The sequence below is a fragment of the Chelonoidis abingdonii genome, chromosome 17 (assembly GCF_003597395.2).
Source record: "Chelonoidis abingdonii isolate Lonesome George chromosome 17, CheloAbing_2.0, whole genome shotgun sequence".
NCBI lineage: Eukaryota > Metazoa > Chordata > Testudines > Testudinidae > Chelonoidis > Chelonoidis abingdonii.
The window spans coordinates 4296637-4313348 of record NC_133785.1 but is presented as its reverse complement, the minus strand read 5'-3'; the positions used below and the strand labels follow the sequence as shown (position 1 = coordinate 4313348).

General features: G+C 41.2%; 1 protein-coding gene across 5 annotated transcripts in view; it reads left to right on the top strand.

Annotated features, from left to right (window-relative positions):
* The window catches only part of ACAD9 (acyl-CoA dehydrogenase family member 9), a 59816-nt gene that overhangs the window by 31279 nt on the left and 11825 nt on the right, over window positions 1-16712 (top strand). For 4 of the 5 annotated variants that reach the window (XR_012657179.1, XM_032805672.2, XM_032805698.2 and 1 more), the window contains 4 exons: window positions 8236-8311; window positions 10486-10556; window positions 10944-11063; window positions 12730-12858. Coding sequence is in view for 4 of the 5 variants with exons in the window: in XM_032805672.2 (XP_032661563.1) it covers window positions 8236-8311; window positions 10486-10556; window positions 10944-11063; window positions 12730-12858 (396 nt within the window). In the remaining variant the exon portion in view is untranslated. The remainder of the gene's footprint in view (window positions 1-8235; window positions 8312-10485; window positions 10557-10943; window positions 11064-12729; window positions 12859-16712) is intronic. The other variant, XM_032805680.2, reaches the window with a different exon arrangement.

The window sequence follows — 16712 nt, the reverse complement described above, 5'->3', positions numbered from 1 at the left end:
AAATGTTTCAATTTTAATGCAATAATGAAATCTGGAGAAATGGAAACATGAAGTTAAAATCCAGACCACCTTATTCCTGGATATATTTAGTGTAGCCTTCAGAGTCCTGAAATTGTAATGGTTTCAGCTTGATGAGATGTGATCTTTACTTACTTTGTTTGCCAAGCACAAATGTTCTTCTTCGAGGGGTGTCCCTGTGGATGCCCCACTGTAGGTGTCGGTGCACCCCTGCGCTGTTGTTCCGAGATTTTTACAACAGTACCCGTATCAGCTGTGCATGCACAGAGCCTGCCTCACATACCAGTCTTGGTTAATAGTGCGCGTGCATGGCCGAGCTCCTCAGTTCTTTCTCTACCATCCCTGGCTGGAGTTGGACCTAGTCTATTTCTTCTGTGCAGACTCATTAAAACCTTTTTCTTTTAGCCATTCTACATCCTTTTTCCCTTAGTTTAGCACTCTAGTTACTAGATAAGTTCATCCCTTAAAAATAAATAAATAAACTAAAAACATTTTGTTCTAGCTTTTTCCTCTCAGCCTCCAGCTGATGCTAATATGCCTGGCTCCCCAGGATTTAAGCAGTGCGCTACGTGCAGGGAGGCCATCTCTATCTTGGTGGGTCACTCCGAGAGTATAAGATGTTTGGGGGAGTCCCACATTCCTCAAAACTGTGCCTATTGTTCCAAATTAAAATCCAGGGTACGTAAAGACAGAGAACTCTGACTGAAAATGATTCTTATGCAGAAGTCGCTTGGACCTGTTTCTGACCTAGGTATGGGCTTCTCAGTGAACCGCAGCCCTCCCACCTCCAAAAAGGACAAGACCCCCCCCCACCCCCAAAAAAAAAAAAGCAAACCTGCCTCCCTCACCCAGAAGGGAAACATTGCAAGCAAAAAGGTTGCTGGATAGGTCTATTTCTTCTGTGCAGACCTTCCTCTCTTCCTCCCCCCCAACCCCTCAAACTCAGCACCTTTGATAGGCCGGTTCCCCTAGCATCACACTAATCCTGCCTGTGGCTGCGGCAACCATACAAGCTCCCGGTGCCAGCTTCAGGCTTCCAGTTGCCTGCCTCTGTCATGGCAGCGTCCGGTACCGCAATGGACTCTGTGCCAGCAAAGATGACCTTGCCAGAACAGACGCGGGCTACACTTATCTCCCCGGCACCTCCGACTTCAGCGCATGCATTGAGCGCTATGGTGCAGAGCACATCGGTGCCAACTGACCATCCAGCACCACAGGTCTTCGTTCATCAAAACCCTCCCTCCCTGGTATACAAACCCGTGGATGGCACCACCTATACCCTTCCCCAGTCAGTGGCAATAATGGGGTCTATGGGCGCCTGACCAGCACAGAGGAAAAGGGTTCTACTCCTATTACTTTTTAACACACAAGAAACTGCGGGATTGAGACCCTTCTCAACCTTAAATGCCTCAATAAAAAAAATATAAAATGGTGACTCTTGCAACCATAATTCCAGCAGTGGAGCAGGGAGACTGGGTTTTCAGCCCTTGACTTGCAGGATGCTTATGTTCCTATGACTATACATCCTGCCCACAGACATTTTATTTGGTTTGTTCTGGGCTCACAACACTAGCAATACAGGGTCTTACGTTCCGGCCTCTCGTGTCTTTTTCCAAAATCCTCACGGTCGTAACAGCTCATCTTAGAGGGCAGGGAATCATAATTTTTACTTACCTCGACAATTGCCTTTTTAAAGCCAGGACCCTCCAAGAAGCCATTCAGTCTGCACAACAGAGAGTCCAATGTTTCCATGCTCTTGGCCTGTGAATGAACAAAGAATATCTTCACTCACTCCAACAGCTGGAGTTCATAGGAGCACATTTCAACACACACAAAAGAATAGCACCTCTCCTACTCCACCTATTTAACATCATTAACCTTTTCGTTCCCAAGCTGTGCAACAGTCCACAAGTGGCTGCATGAGCTTGCCTAAACTGTGAGGCCACATGGTCTGTCAAGGTTCCTTCCCCACTCTGAACTTTAGGGTACAAATGTGGGGACCTGCATGGACACTTCTAAGCTTAATTACTAGCTTAGATCTGGTACACTGCCACCATCCAGAAGTCAGTGTCTGGAGCACTTCCTCCCCCAAACTAGTCGCCTCCCTGGGTGGCCTTGAGGGACTTCAATCATTCCCTGGTGAACACAGATCCAATCCCCTTGGATCTTAAAACAAGGAGAAATCAATCAGGTTCTTAAAAAGAAAGGTAAAAATCATCTCTGTAAAATCAAGATGGAAAATCCTTTACAGGGTAATCAAATTCGTATAGCCCCAGAGGAACCCCCTCTAGTCTTAGGTTCAAAGTTACAGCAAACGGAGATAAAATCCTCTCAGCAAAAAAGGACATTTAGAAGTTGAGAAAACAAAAATAAAACTAATCCGCCTTGCCTGGCTGTTACTTACAATTTTGAAACATGAGAGACTGGTTTAGAAAGATTTGGAGAGCCTGGATTGATGTCTGGTCCCTCTTAATCCCAAGAGCGAACAACACCCAAAACAAAAAGCACAAACAAGGACTTCCCTCCACCAAGATTTGAAAGTATCCTGTTCCCCTATTGGTCTTCTGGTCAGGTGTCAGCCAGGTTTACTGAGCTTCTTAACCCTTTACAAGTAAAAGAGACATTAACTCTTAACCATCTGTTTATGACATGGCCTCTTGCACTTTTGTAGTCAGGAACGCTCGCCTCTTCATGAGGTGTTTCCAAAGCTGGATTCCATTGTCTACAGACCGAATATCCATGGTCTGAACAAACTTTTATACATATCTCCCAGAGTCAGAGACTCCCTCCACTAGTGGACATTGCTTCACAACCTTTCCTCAGGGGTCCCCTTTCTACAGGATGTCCTGTCGGTTGTCATAACTACAGATGCATCCCTTACGGGTGAGGGAGTACACATGCCCCAACACACTAACCAGGGGCTTTCGTCTCTGGCCGAGATGTCCCTTCACATCAATGTCTAGAACTCTGAGCGATAGACAATGCCTGCCTTCAATTTCTCCCCTTCATATGTCAGGCTAATGACCAACAACATTACCTGCATGTTCTATGTAACCAGGCAAAGGGGGGAAGGGGTGTGATCCCACTCTTTTTGTACAGAAACGATGGAACTGGTGTCTCAGGCACAATGTCTGAATATCAGCTGCATACTCACCTGACTCTCAATGCCACCGTGACGACTTCAGCAGAAGATTTCCCATAGACCACAAATGGAAACTAAATGAGGATCTAGTACTAGACATATTCCACACACTGGGGATACTCAACCACAGACCTTTTTACAATTGCAGCAAACAAGAAATTCCCAAGATTTTGTTCCAGAGTAGGACTAAGCAAACACTCTCCAGGGGATGCGTTCACGTTCCCATGGAACACTGACCTAATGTACGCATTTCTCTGATACCACTCTACACAAATTATTGATTAAAAAAATATGAACAGACCAAGCTAGAGTCATGATAGCCCCACGTGGCCCAGAAAGGCACGGTACCCTTTCCTTACCAAGATGTCGCTTTCCGCACCCATCCCACTACCCTCCACCTGAATCTCTTGTCCCAACAACATGGTCTACTACTCCACCCCAATTTAACCATGGAGCAGGTTTGAAATGTACTCCTTCATAGCACAACAAATTCTACATGCACCACCTGCCTTCATAACTGACAAGATTTACACACTGGTGGGTTGTCACAAAAACAGCTCCTTTTTTCCACGCCTCTCCCACTAATCCTTGACTATTTGTTAGAGATTAAACTCTTTGGACTCTCCCTGAGTTACATCAAAGTCCACTTGGCCACAATTACCATATTCCATGATGTCATCGATGATAGGACTATCTTTGCTCACCCCATTACTAAGCGATTCCTTAAGGGACTCCAAACTCTATACTCAGACATCAAACCACCTAATCCATCTTGAGACATTCCTTAGTCTTAACATGCCTAACTCAAAAACCATTTGAACCATTAGCCATGTGTTCCCTCCTACATCTCTCTATGAAAACTGCATTTCTGGTAGCAATTGCCTCTGCGAGATGCGCAGGAGAAACTGCAGCACACGTGGCAGATCCACTATACACCATATTTTTTTAAGTACAGAGTCATCCTGTACTTGCTCCTAGAAATTCTGCCGAAGATGCCCTCATCCTTCCACATCAATGAACCTATCCATCTCCCTACCTTTTCCAAAACCACATGTAAATTCCTTTGAATCCGTGATGCACATTTTGGACATGCACAGAGCTTTGTCCTTCTACTTTGACAGGACTAAAACCTTTAGGCGTTCTGACAAGCTATACGTCCCCACTGAAGAACGTTCTAGAGGCTCATTTATCTCTAACCACAGACTTTCCAACTGGGTCTCGAGTTGCATTTGTCTTTTATCATTTACAGAATGTGACTTCTCACTCTACCAGATCCATGGTGGCCTCAGTGGCCTTTCTTCATAATGTCCCCCTTAAGGACATTTCCAGGGCTGCCATTTGGGCTTTTGAATATACATTTGCAAAACATAGTGTTCTTACACAGGGACCCATCACCAGTAAGTGTGTGGGCAGAACTGTTCTATCTGCTGCATTTCTTCCAGATCTGAAGTCTCTACCTCCTTGAGGTACACTGCTTTTCAGTCACCTGGAGTGGAGCACCCACAGGCACATCTCTCTCTCGAAAAAGAAGAAGTAGTAGTAGTTACTCACCTGTGCAGTAACTGACTTTCTTTCAGATGAGTGTCCCTGTGAGTGCTCCGCTCCCCAACCTCCTCCCCTCTGCTTTGGAGCTGGGGCGGCCTCCATTGTAGAGAAGTAACTGAGGAGCTTGGCCACGCATGCGCACTATTAAGACAAGACTAGTATGTGAGGCAGGTTCTGCACTAACGCAGCCAATACGGGTACTGCTATAAAAACCTCCAAACAACGGCACAGGGGTGCGCCAACACCTACAGTGGAGCACCCACAGGGACACCTCTCGAACGTCAGTTATTGTACAGGTGAGTAACCTCCTCCTCTTTTTCTTTCAGTCACCTGAAACATTTTAACAAAATGTATGCATTGATTTTCAACATAGTTTTCCAAGTTGCATTTCCCTCCCCTTTAATAACATTTAGGTTCTGATGTCCATGTATCAATATTCTGTATATATAACTGGCTTGCCTTTTTTTTTTTTTTTTTTTTTTTTTTTTTTTTTTTTTTTTTTTAAATCAGTCTTTTAATCTGCAGCATGGGTGCTGGCTGTTTGAGGGCATTAAAGCTGTGCCTGGTTTCCATGTTGCTTTAATCTTTCCTCAGTAATGTCTGACCTTTTTTGGCAGTAGTTATGGTCAGTATCGTAGACATTTTTTTTCTTTATTTTGGAATTGGAATGTCCCTCACCTGCTATTCTTTGGGAGGGAAGGATCATCACCTACACAAGCTTGCTCTAGCAGTTTAGAGACCACAAGCACTAACTGAATGGAGTGCACTTTTGGGTGCTTCCTAGTAAAAATCTGTGATAGTGAGACTTCTTTAGCTTTCGTGGATAATTCTTTGACTGATGTCACATGATTATCGCTTAAATAATGAAAGCCTACAGAGAAACAAGACTTTGAGCTTTCAGGAAACTTCTGCAGATGCTTCTCTAGCCCAGGTTTCTTAATATAGTCCATGAATTTGGAGGAAGAATGAGATTATGCAAGAAAAGGTTCTGTTCTCCACTTTATGCTCCCTTTCTTTTTAACAAGCAGCTATGAGCAGTGTATAGATATCATTCCAACAACTCAAGCATTGCCTTAGTACCTTGAATTTTTTTGTCATGCACTTAGTAATGCACTAAGTTATGGGTATTCTACATCACCAGTTAAGAGATGCACTCCTGTGTTCATCCACAACCTTGTATTATATAATTATTCATTCCTATTCTCTGTTAGTGGTCATGACTTTAAGCACCTTTGCTGGATGCACAATGAAATTCCTAAGGACTGAAAAAATCATGCTTCTGATTATAACTAGGTTTCCTGTTGTTTTTTTTATGCTGTCACGGTTACCTGTAGGTTCCTAACATAAGGAATTATGCACATACTATTTTCTTCTGTAAGGTATGCATCTAATGGGTATGTTTTCCAACCTAGTCAGCTTCATGGGTTTTTGTTTTTTTTTCCTTTCCCTCCCCAACATTCAGGATTTTTCTTCTTCATTATGTATCTTAGCTCTGGCAACACAGGATAGTATTTTTATTAACTTAACTCTGTTCTTGTTTCTAATTAAATGGCCTGAACTGAATAATTGCATATAATGTAGTTTGAAGAGGAAGTTAATCTATTTTAAATAGTCTTAATGCTGAAATGGTCTGGACAAACTTCATTTTGCCAAAAAATGATTAACCACCACTACATATATAGTCTGTTCTAACCCTTAACTTATTCTCTGTAGTTTGTGACTCTTGACCTTTGCTGAGAGTAAGCGCCTTCCTTTCCATGAAAACCTATTCTGCCTCCTCCTGAGCAGCAGCTACTACATAGAGTGGCTGCCTCTACCTCCTTCAAGAGTAGCTGTGTCTCTTAATGTATGCCAGCCAGAAAGACCAAGGAGGTGTAGGGGGAGGTAAAAGTGAAATTAATCCAGTGTGACTTGAAGAGTTCTCCCACCTCTATTCCTCTGCTGTATAGAGTAGTGAGAGATGAGACACAAGCAGGCTTAATACCCCAAATTTTCTAGGTAGTTGGCTAGCCTTGAGCTAAGCGAAGGAGGTCTGGCCCTGCATAGCAAGATTCTCTAGCCTTGTGAACTGAGTACAGGCACAGGGTGAAAAGTGCGGTCTGCACAGTCATACATTGATCTTTTAAGCCCTGAGGGTTGTACTGGTCTAAAATGAGACATCTCTAGAGACAATAAGCCAGCCTGATATTTGGGGTATTATATAATAAGCCAAATTCATGGCCATGAAAAACACGTGACGGACCGTGAAATCTGGTCTTTTGTGCGCTTTTACCCCATACTATACAGATTTTACAGGGGAGGCCAGCATTTCTCAAATTGGGGGGTCCTAATCCAAAAAGGAGTTGCAGGGGGATCGCAAAGTTATTATAAGGAGATCGCGATATTCAGAGTTGGGCAGCCAGAGAGCAGCAGCTGTTGGCTGGGCACCCAGGTCTAAAAGAAACGCCTTGCCAGCAGCAGTGCAGAAATAAGAGTGGCAATACTAAGCCATCCTTACTTGTGCACTGCTGCTGGCGGTGGCGCTGCCTTCAGAGCTGGGATCCTGGCCAGCAGTCGCTGCTCTCTGGCCACCTAGCTCTGAAGGCAGTGCCACCACCAGCAGCAGCGCAGAAGTAAGGGTAGCAGTACTGCACACATCCCCTACATTACAATAACCTTGCGACCCTCCCCCCCTTCCCCCAGCACCTGCACGCGTGCAAACCACTCCCCCAATACACACACGCCTCCTTTTTGGGTCAGGACCCCTACAATTACACCACCATGAAATTTCAGATTTAAATAGCTGAAATCATGAAATTTATTTTAAAAAAATCCCATGACTGTGAAATTGACCAAAATGGACCCTCAATTTGGTAGGGTCCTACTGATGATATTCAGTCGTAACACTTATAACTATTGTGCTCCATTGGTGAAACACTATTAAAAATCTGTCTGGGCCACCAATTGGTATTTTCTGCTACTAATTGCTAATGCAAAATGCTTGTCACTTGCTGAGCCACCAGGTTTTCTTTTGTTCGGGGTCTGCCATGCATTAATTTGAAGCGAATAATGCATAGTACACCTCTACCCTGATATAACGTGACCCGATATAACACAAATTCGGATATAAAGTGGTAAAGCAGCGCTCCGGGGGGGCTGTGCACTCTGGCGGATCAAAGCAAGTTCAATATAACGCGGTTTCACCTATAACACGGTAAGATTTTTTTTGACTCCCAAGGACAGCGTTATATCAGAGTAGAGGTGTCACTTTAATTATATTAACCTTTTAATCCAGTCTGAGTTCACCTTTCATTGGTGAAAATTCAAAGGAACAAGTTCTATAATAGCTGCTCTAAAAGTGTTCTGTTTTGAGGGTAGCTGTAGCTAACTTCACCCATGTTCATTTTTGGTACACTTTCTGTAGAGGAACATAATGAATTTTGGAGGCGCATTGGTATCTACCAATGTAAAGCTATGGCATTTTACAAAATGGAGTGCATTTTACTGAAAGTATAACTTATTGAATAAAGCCCTGTATTTCTTCTTTGTAGGTGGCTATGAATATCCTAAACAGTGGAAGATTTAGCATGGGTAGTGCATCTGCAGGAATGATTAAGAAACTTATAGGTAGGTAAAATGAAACTTACTGAATTTCTGGGAGGAGTGAAATCATTAGTCCTTGCATTACAAAAGAAAACTTTATCCTGTGAAAAGACAAATGTCATGTCTTTCAACGACACTGTAATAACAGCACTCATTTCAGATATGGACTCTAGAACTGAAAATTTAGACTCTGGCTAACACTAAAGGTTTCTTGTCCATAAAATGCTAATAGTGTTTTGAGTTATGTATAAACCTGTTACCTTTTTTGCATTGGAATGAATTATTTACAAATATAACATCGTTTGAAAGCTATATTTGGTTCCTTTTAAAAGCAACCAGATATGCAGGGGGTGGGAGGTGCGGGGGGGCGCGGGGGGGGGGGGGGGGGGGGGAGCTATATAGCTATGTTTATATCTATCAGCTGCCTGAACACTGTGACATAATTCAGGCTTCAAACTTTACATACAATGGCAGCTATTAAAATTAGCTTCTGTCAACAGTTACCACTCACTGGTTTCTGTAAGATCTCAAAATTTTCCTATGCTCTGGATAGGAGATAATCATGGTCTATGTTGATAAATGTGCTTCCTGTGCTGGGGGACGGAGTAAAGTTCCTCCATCTTCTCTTGCCTGAAAGTCCTTTGACAGTTTCCCAAATGACACCTTCAATACAATCATTTCAAACTACTGTTTCAAAAACACAGCTACTGCTTCATAGGAAAGTACCAACAAAGTCTTTTGTGGATTACAATGCTATCTGAGGGGAGATTTTGGTGGTTCCAGCCCTGCTGGGGCATAATGTAGATTATCTTTGAGTGACCTATTCTATTAGCTTAGAGTGATATTTGCTTGAGGATCATTACTCAAGACATGGTTAGAGCTGGCTGGGAATTGGAATTTGTCCCACAAAAAAAATGAGTTTTTTCTTCCCAAATTTTGATGAAAAGTCAAAAAACTTGAATTTTTTCACAACTGAAATTCTGCAAAATTTTGTTTGGGGGAAATGATCAGATGTTCCCACTGCAAGAACCTTTTGGCATTTTCTAAACAAAATATGGTCCCTGGGATATCTGCTTCTACGGAATCCCAGCTGGTGGTGGGCTGCATGGGAGCCAGGCAGGCAGGAAACCAGGTAGGCAAGCTGGCCTGCCTGCCTCGTTTCCATGGAAAGCTTTGATAGAATTCAACATTGCTATTCTGTCAAATCAGCATATTCTGACAGAAAGCTGTTTCCTTTTAAGGATTTTTGACCAGCTCTAGTCATAGTAATCTAGTGAACTGATGTTAGTCATGTTGCTTAATGATCTACTGGAAGGTGATCAGATATTGCATGGCATAAGAACCTACATACTAGTTAGATAGAAACTTAAGCGTTATCATACAGAAGTCTAAGCTTAGTCTCGGAGATCTGATGGCTTGCATTTGTAGGAATCTGGGTAAAGGTGTTCGTTGTATGCTTACATGAAAAATCTTTTGACAAGTCTCTTTAAAATTCAAAAAACTATCATTCAACTAGTAAATTCAAGTAAGAAGAGTAACATTTAACTAACATTGCTACTTGCGCAGAAGCTGTTTCATAAACAGTAAATGATTCCAGAATAGCAAAAATACCACAAAGCAGTTGTTTGGTGTGACACCTTATATGAAAAAGGGTCATCTTGATGTAATCCCCAAATAGGAGTGTATGAAAGAACTATTGATAGGATTTCTCTCCTGTAATAAGGCTTTTTTTCTGTATCGCAAGGAGCTGCATTTTAATCGCATTGCTGCTACCACTCTTTGCTTTTAAAAAGTTAGAGTAAAAAATTGCAAGTTTTTAATACTTCCTTCTGTAAAAGACCATGCATCCTCAGTCCATTCTAGTTTATAGCAGAGGAGAGTACAGATTATGTTCTCTCAGTTTCCCCTCTGCTGATGGCATGTTGTGTGTGTTTAGAGGAATCTTTTAGGCAATTATTTTGCACCAATGCAGTCTGAGTTATAAATCTGATGATGAGATTCAATCAACACAACCGATTTACTGATGGAAATTAGATGTCTAAAGGGCATGGATTTAATTATGTAAGATGTACCATTTGCATACAGCTGAGATTACATGTTCAGGGAACAGTTGAGTTATTTTAATAAATTATATAAATACCTTTTTAAAAAGATTCCACTCATTGATGTGTTCTCGTTCCTTTTTTTTTTTTTTTAAGAGATGACAGCAGAGTATGCTTGTACAAGAAAACAGTTCAATAAGAAACTGAGTGATTTTGGATTAATTCAGGTAATCGGGAAACTGAAAACTTATGTTAGAAGATTCTCTCAGCCTGTGGTTTTCATGACTTGTTTACTGAATAAGGGGTGGGAAAAGGATTTTGTTGCAGCTACTGGTTTAAAAAAATTGTTGCTGGATTACTAGATGCTTGGTATTCAGTCTGCATAAATTTAATCTAGAATCTTATGTGCTGATGTTTTGAACGTATAGAAGTATAAATGTATCAAACAAAACTTTTTCAAGTTTTTAATACAAATAAAATTGCTATTAAGTATTCTAAATAGCATTTAATAGTTAATGATTTAATGCACTAAATTTTATTATGACTGCTGACCTGACTCTAACAACTCTACATCTAAATGTATGCATGGTGAATGTTTGTTTGCTATTTGGCAGGAGAAGTTTACCCTTATGGCTGTGAAAGCGTATGTAATGGAGAGCATGGCTTATCTCACTGCAGGAATGATGGACAGGCCAGGAGTTCCCGATTGTTCGGTTGAAGCAGCTATGGTTAAGGTAATACATTTTATTGAAAAAGACCAGGCATAAAACATTAGAATAACATTTAAACTAAAACCTCTATCTCTGATAGAGTTTGAACTTGTAGCCTCTTATCCGAGACATTCAGATACCTCAGTGGTGGGTGTGATACAAGAACCTGGTAAAGAGCATGGTTTGTTTTCACTCTCTCCCTCGCTCCATTTTGGTGGCCCTTCAGGGCCTCATCTAGGCTCTTTTCTTCATACGAAACACTCATATACAGGTAGCCTAAGTAGTTTAATCCCCCCAGAATTTCCAGAAGCAGCTGCATTTTGACATCACCACATACGAATCTTGGCTACGCACATAGTGAAGAGAGAGAACATCTGAAATTCAGTCCTCATCGGATTGTTCCAATTTCCTCAGCTCCTCTCAAATTTGACTTTACACAGAGTGGCTAGAGCTGTTCTTTTACTGTCAGACTGACTGACACAAAATTGAAGTTGCTGGTGGGCAAGGGGAATTGTTCTGAGGATGCTGCTTGTGCGTACCCAGGATTTAAGGAGCAGGGGTGCAAATAGAGACACGGCAGGTGTGAAGTTTGGGGAGGACTTTGGATTCCTCTCCAATTGTGAGAGGCCTGCATTGTGACAATGGTCAAAGACAACAGCATCCAGGTATTTCTCCAGGTATGGAATTCCTCACCCAGTTACATTTTAACTGGTAAGGAGCCACTGTCCTGGCTTTCCTTGAAATTGACTCAGAAGCTGGGAAATTTGAAGAATGTAGCTGCTTCCTTGCTCCATAGACTAGGGGTGAGGGAGGGAGTCAGGCCTGCCCTCTGTACTGGCTGCCCTTATGTAAAAGGATACAATTCAGGGCTTTGCTATTGATATTTCTCCAGCATTTCATAAATTAGTTTTCAGAATGTTGCTGACTGGCAAAGTGTTCTTGAGAACTAAAGGCTTTCCACTACCTAGAAGGTGAACCTATGTTACTACATGCTCAGTCCAGAGTAACTTGCTTCCTGGCCATGTGAATTTGGGGAGATTTAAATTGTTGGGTGGCCTGCTCCATTCTCTCCCAGTTCATGGGATCTGAATCCCCAGGGAGCTCACAGTTGAGTTTCCATGTGACCTGGGGGGAAGGAGGAGCCAAGGTGCCACAAAGTCAATCCTCTTTTTAAAAGGATGAAAGAGACTACATTTGAGATTTTGGGCAGTAGACTGAGATTTTGGATGGAAGGTGCTATAGAAATGTTAGGTGTGGTGTTTGTCTTCCTACAGTCTTAATACAAGTAGCTGTTTTCTTAAGGCAGCATCAGTCCTCTACTATGGATTAATCTCTAAAGCAGGCTGAAATTAATTCTGTTGGCTTGTGTTCAACCATCCCAATAGAGAATTATCATGTTGCTTTTATGATATGGAGTTTGGAGTGGCTGTTTAGTTCAAACATTTAATTTTTATGGACCAGTGCACTTCCCATGTACCATAACCAGAGCAATCGCAGACAGCTTTAAATTGTCTAGGTTGAAAGCCACTGCAAGATACATATTTGAAAGTTGTTTATATAAACAGTTTATCTAATTCATTCTTAGTCTTCTCCCTCTTTTTGACTTAGGATATAAGAATAAAGCAATCTAGTTTCTGTTTAAAGTTGGCATCTACTGTAGCATTAATTAAAGTTACTGTGCTTTTGGCAGGTATTTAGTTCTGAAGGTGCTTGGATTTGTGTAAGTGAAGCTTTACAAGTTCTTGGAGGCCTTGGCTATATGAAAGATTACCCCTATGAACGTTATCTCCGGGACAGCAGGGTACTTTTGATTTTTGAGGCAAGTATGAATACACTTCTCACTTACTGTAAATCAGAACTACTTCACCTTCCAAGTATTCTTGGCATAAATTTGAAATGAAATGAAACAAGTTCTATATAGAATTCTTTCAGAATGGACAATGAATCATGTTAATGGCCTTCATTTGGAGTTTCAAGTTTTCTGCTGTATCAGTTGCAATAATATTGGAATTATCTGGTGTGCCATGGAGAAAAGTATTGCTTCTGTAAAGACTGTAGGACATGCAGGATGTAGAGCATAGATTGCTCCTTTTTGGGCACACAGTTTGAATGCCCAGTGGAACTGGCATCTCTCTGTCCCTAAAGAGTGAGTGGCATGTCTTTTTTGGGGAAGGGATTCTGACTGACATAATTGTCTCCTCTTTAAATATTTAGTAACTGACCATTTTGACCAAAATAATAGTACCGTAGCTATACTAAATATGGAATCAGGAGAAAACATAGTGAAAGGAAAAAACACAGTGCCAACTCAGCATTTTTATATCCAAAGGATTCTAACTTAAAATAAAAAAAATCCATTATTTATTTTATACTTTTTAGCTAAAACTTCTAACCAGCTTACACCAAGTAAAATATGCTTCACTGCATGTTAGTTGTTTTAAATAAGAGGTTAGTTGAGGTGAAATCTTAGTAGCAAGAGAATTTTAATACTAACTTCCCTCCATTCTTCATCTTTGTGATGAATCAGTGCTAACATATGGGTCGGGTTTGGTGGTAAGAACTCTCTAGACAAAATGTTCAAGTGTTTCAGAATGCATGAACATTAGTTTCTACATTTGGAATTGCTTTCTCTAATGGAATTGTTTGACTCAAATAGAAGTTTGTTCAAAGATATTTTGTGGTGTAGCTTGCTTTGTTGGAGCGTAAGCATAGGTAAACTTAGCTTATCTTGTAAAGATTCTTCCTCACATGCTGCTTACAAGAAAAAAAAAAAAAACTGATTAAGATTCATCTGAGACCACCAAGCCTACGACAGTCCCAGAGTGCTGATGATTGTTTAAAAACAAATCTTGTTGATTGCAAAATACATTCTTCCTTGTTTCATAGCTGGGTCATCAGTAATCATTCCTCTAGTTTGTGTTTGACTCAGGTTTTCAGTATAGACCCCCCCCCCCGAAGAACCATTACAAATAGAGGGAAATTCTCACTTTAATTTTAACAGGACATCAAAAGTTCTGTGCCACAAATGAAAATGTCCTATAATTGTCAGGCCACTGGCATTCACCTAGCTCTACCACACCTATGTCTGATTTTTATTTTGCTGCATTAACTAAATCAGTGAGCTCCACAACTGATTAGTGAGTGAAACAAAAATATGGACCAACTGAAAGTGGTCCTCCAAAGTAAAGGATGGATTTGGCAGATTGAAGGATTTTTTTTTTCTTTTTTCCTTCTGGTTATCCCAAATATGGGAAGATTTTCCTACCAGATTTATAGGACGTCTAAGTCAAGTCAGCTTTCATCTAAAAACATTTCAATGACATCTCTCTCTTTAAAATGCTTGCTTTCTATCCAGTCTTCTCTTCTAATCTTGACACTTGGGTAAATTCCTCCCTTGTTACCAGATGGAGACAATACACTGACCTTGTTGGTGATGTCATCCCAGTTCATAAGGGCCTTACTGAGTCATCGGAGTCAGTTGTTTCTCTCTAGCAGCGGGGATGCACAGTATTTTACCAGCTGGCAGCAGAAGTGTAGAGAAGAAAAGGCCTGGTCCCTCCTTCCCATCCTACCAAAAGAAATTGCCTTAGAGGTGTTATAAAATGTCTTACAGAAATTTACTAGTCATTCTTACTTAATAAATCCCCTTTCCTCTGGATTATGTAGCAACCAGGATCAGGCCTGTCATTTAATTCATCAGACATTTGGCACCAGCCTGGTATCTCCAGTACTTTACCCCACCTTCATCAATCCTCCTTATTTCTGGGTTTTGTCTACCACTGTTAGAACAGTGGTCCCCAACCTTTTCGTCTGGTGCAGGTTGAGCATCCGCCAAAATGTTACCGAGTTTCGGCAGCGACGCCTCTGGATGACGCCGCTTGTCAGCAGCTAGTGGCGTCATCCAGGGCGATGTCGCTGAAATTTGGTGGCATTTCCGCGGATGCCCGACCGTCGGCCAGGACACGGGCACATTTAAATGCCCCTGCAGGCACCATGGTGCCCACGGGCACTGGGTTGAGGAACCCTGTGTTAGAACAGTCATATAATGGACTCTGGCACCAAACTCTTCAATTTCAGGTTCACTCCCTGTTCTGCTTCTGCTTGCCAAGTAGGCATCTGGGGTTAGTTACAATAACTTTTCAAGGTTTCCTTAGTAAAGCAATGTAATATGTGATCGTCCTACTGGCTGACAACTTCTTTTGTTCTAATTAATGTACAGCTTCCTCTTTTTCTTGTGCTCTTACATAGACTAGCAGAAGAAAGCCTGTTGAAGTCAACAAATAGAATTTCAATATTAAGATACAGAAAAGCAAGCAGAAACCAATGGTATAAAATGGTCTTATGTATGAATTGAGCAAGAGGAACTTACTGTGTCCCACCCCTCCAAGCATTTGATTGTCAGCCAAAAATATTAAGACAGACTAAAAGAATATGATGGGAAAGGGTTTCCTTTTTTAAATAAAAGAACAAAATAAGTACCTATGTAGCAAATACATTTTATGTTGTCCCAGGAATCTAACAGAGTAGAAAGGAGTAGATTAGAGGATAAATTAAAACAGTACAAATGATTCTCATTTCTTTTGTCAGGGGTCTTGTGCATTCCAATTAAGCATAAAGGGACCAAGTTCTCAAATGTATATTCCTCTTAATTTATACTCTTCTGGCTGCATTTCTTTTTAAGCTGTTCCTAATGTTCCTTAATGGGCCATACTTTATAGTGACACCCTGATCTGTCAGGGAGTAATATTGAAGCAATATGGCTCCTGTCCAAGGAAGTAATGACAGATGTCACTGTAAAGATGGCTGTGTAAGAGTCACTATGACTGGTTTATGAATGACAATTGAAAGAACATTTTACCTACTTTATTTTGTGCTCGGTGTCAGATGATCAGACTGATGTGGCAGGACTGGGCCTATGAGCTCTTTGTTTGCAAACACCTGTTGAAATCATAGGGTAATAGTTAGGGAGTGCTGCCATTCTCCACTGAAGTAGATGAGACCCACAAGATTAAACAAACCACACATGAGGACATTGACTTAAACCCTGCTTCTCAAGGTTGAGGATAAATACATCAAAAATTGAAGGCACTCAATATCCTACACTAATACGGGCCATGTAAGTACCTCAAAGGGAGGGAAGTCTTGCAAACTTCTATTTGCCGGAGGTTGGTACCTCCTTTTTTTTTTTTTTTTTTTTTTTTTTTTTTTTTCTCCCCCCAGTGGGTGTGTATCATAGCAGTTGACAAATACATTTTTTTGCCTGGGCTGGTGAGCTTTCATGACTCTTAAATTTCTGAGCTAGATAAATCCTTTCCTCCTCCAAGGAAAACTTTTTGATACACTGTTTTTGTTAAAACAAAAGTTCGTATTTCTTAGCTTTTCCTTACGAATCTTACTTGGGAACATTTCACTTAAATAATGGAGTCCTTTTGCATTGGAAAAATTTGATACAAAGCTGTGTCCTAGATCTGCATCTGCCTCATCATGGGAAGGCTTATTCTTTTTAGTATTTTTCGGATGGCATCATAACCACCAAAATTCTGTATAGCTATGTCATCTTTTATGCACATTATTAAATGAGCATATTTGCAAATAATTGGACTGTAACATACTTCAGTTTGTGGTCAGTTCACCCCAAGGAGCGGCAGGCGTAGGACTGATAGTTGCACAAAC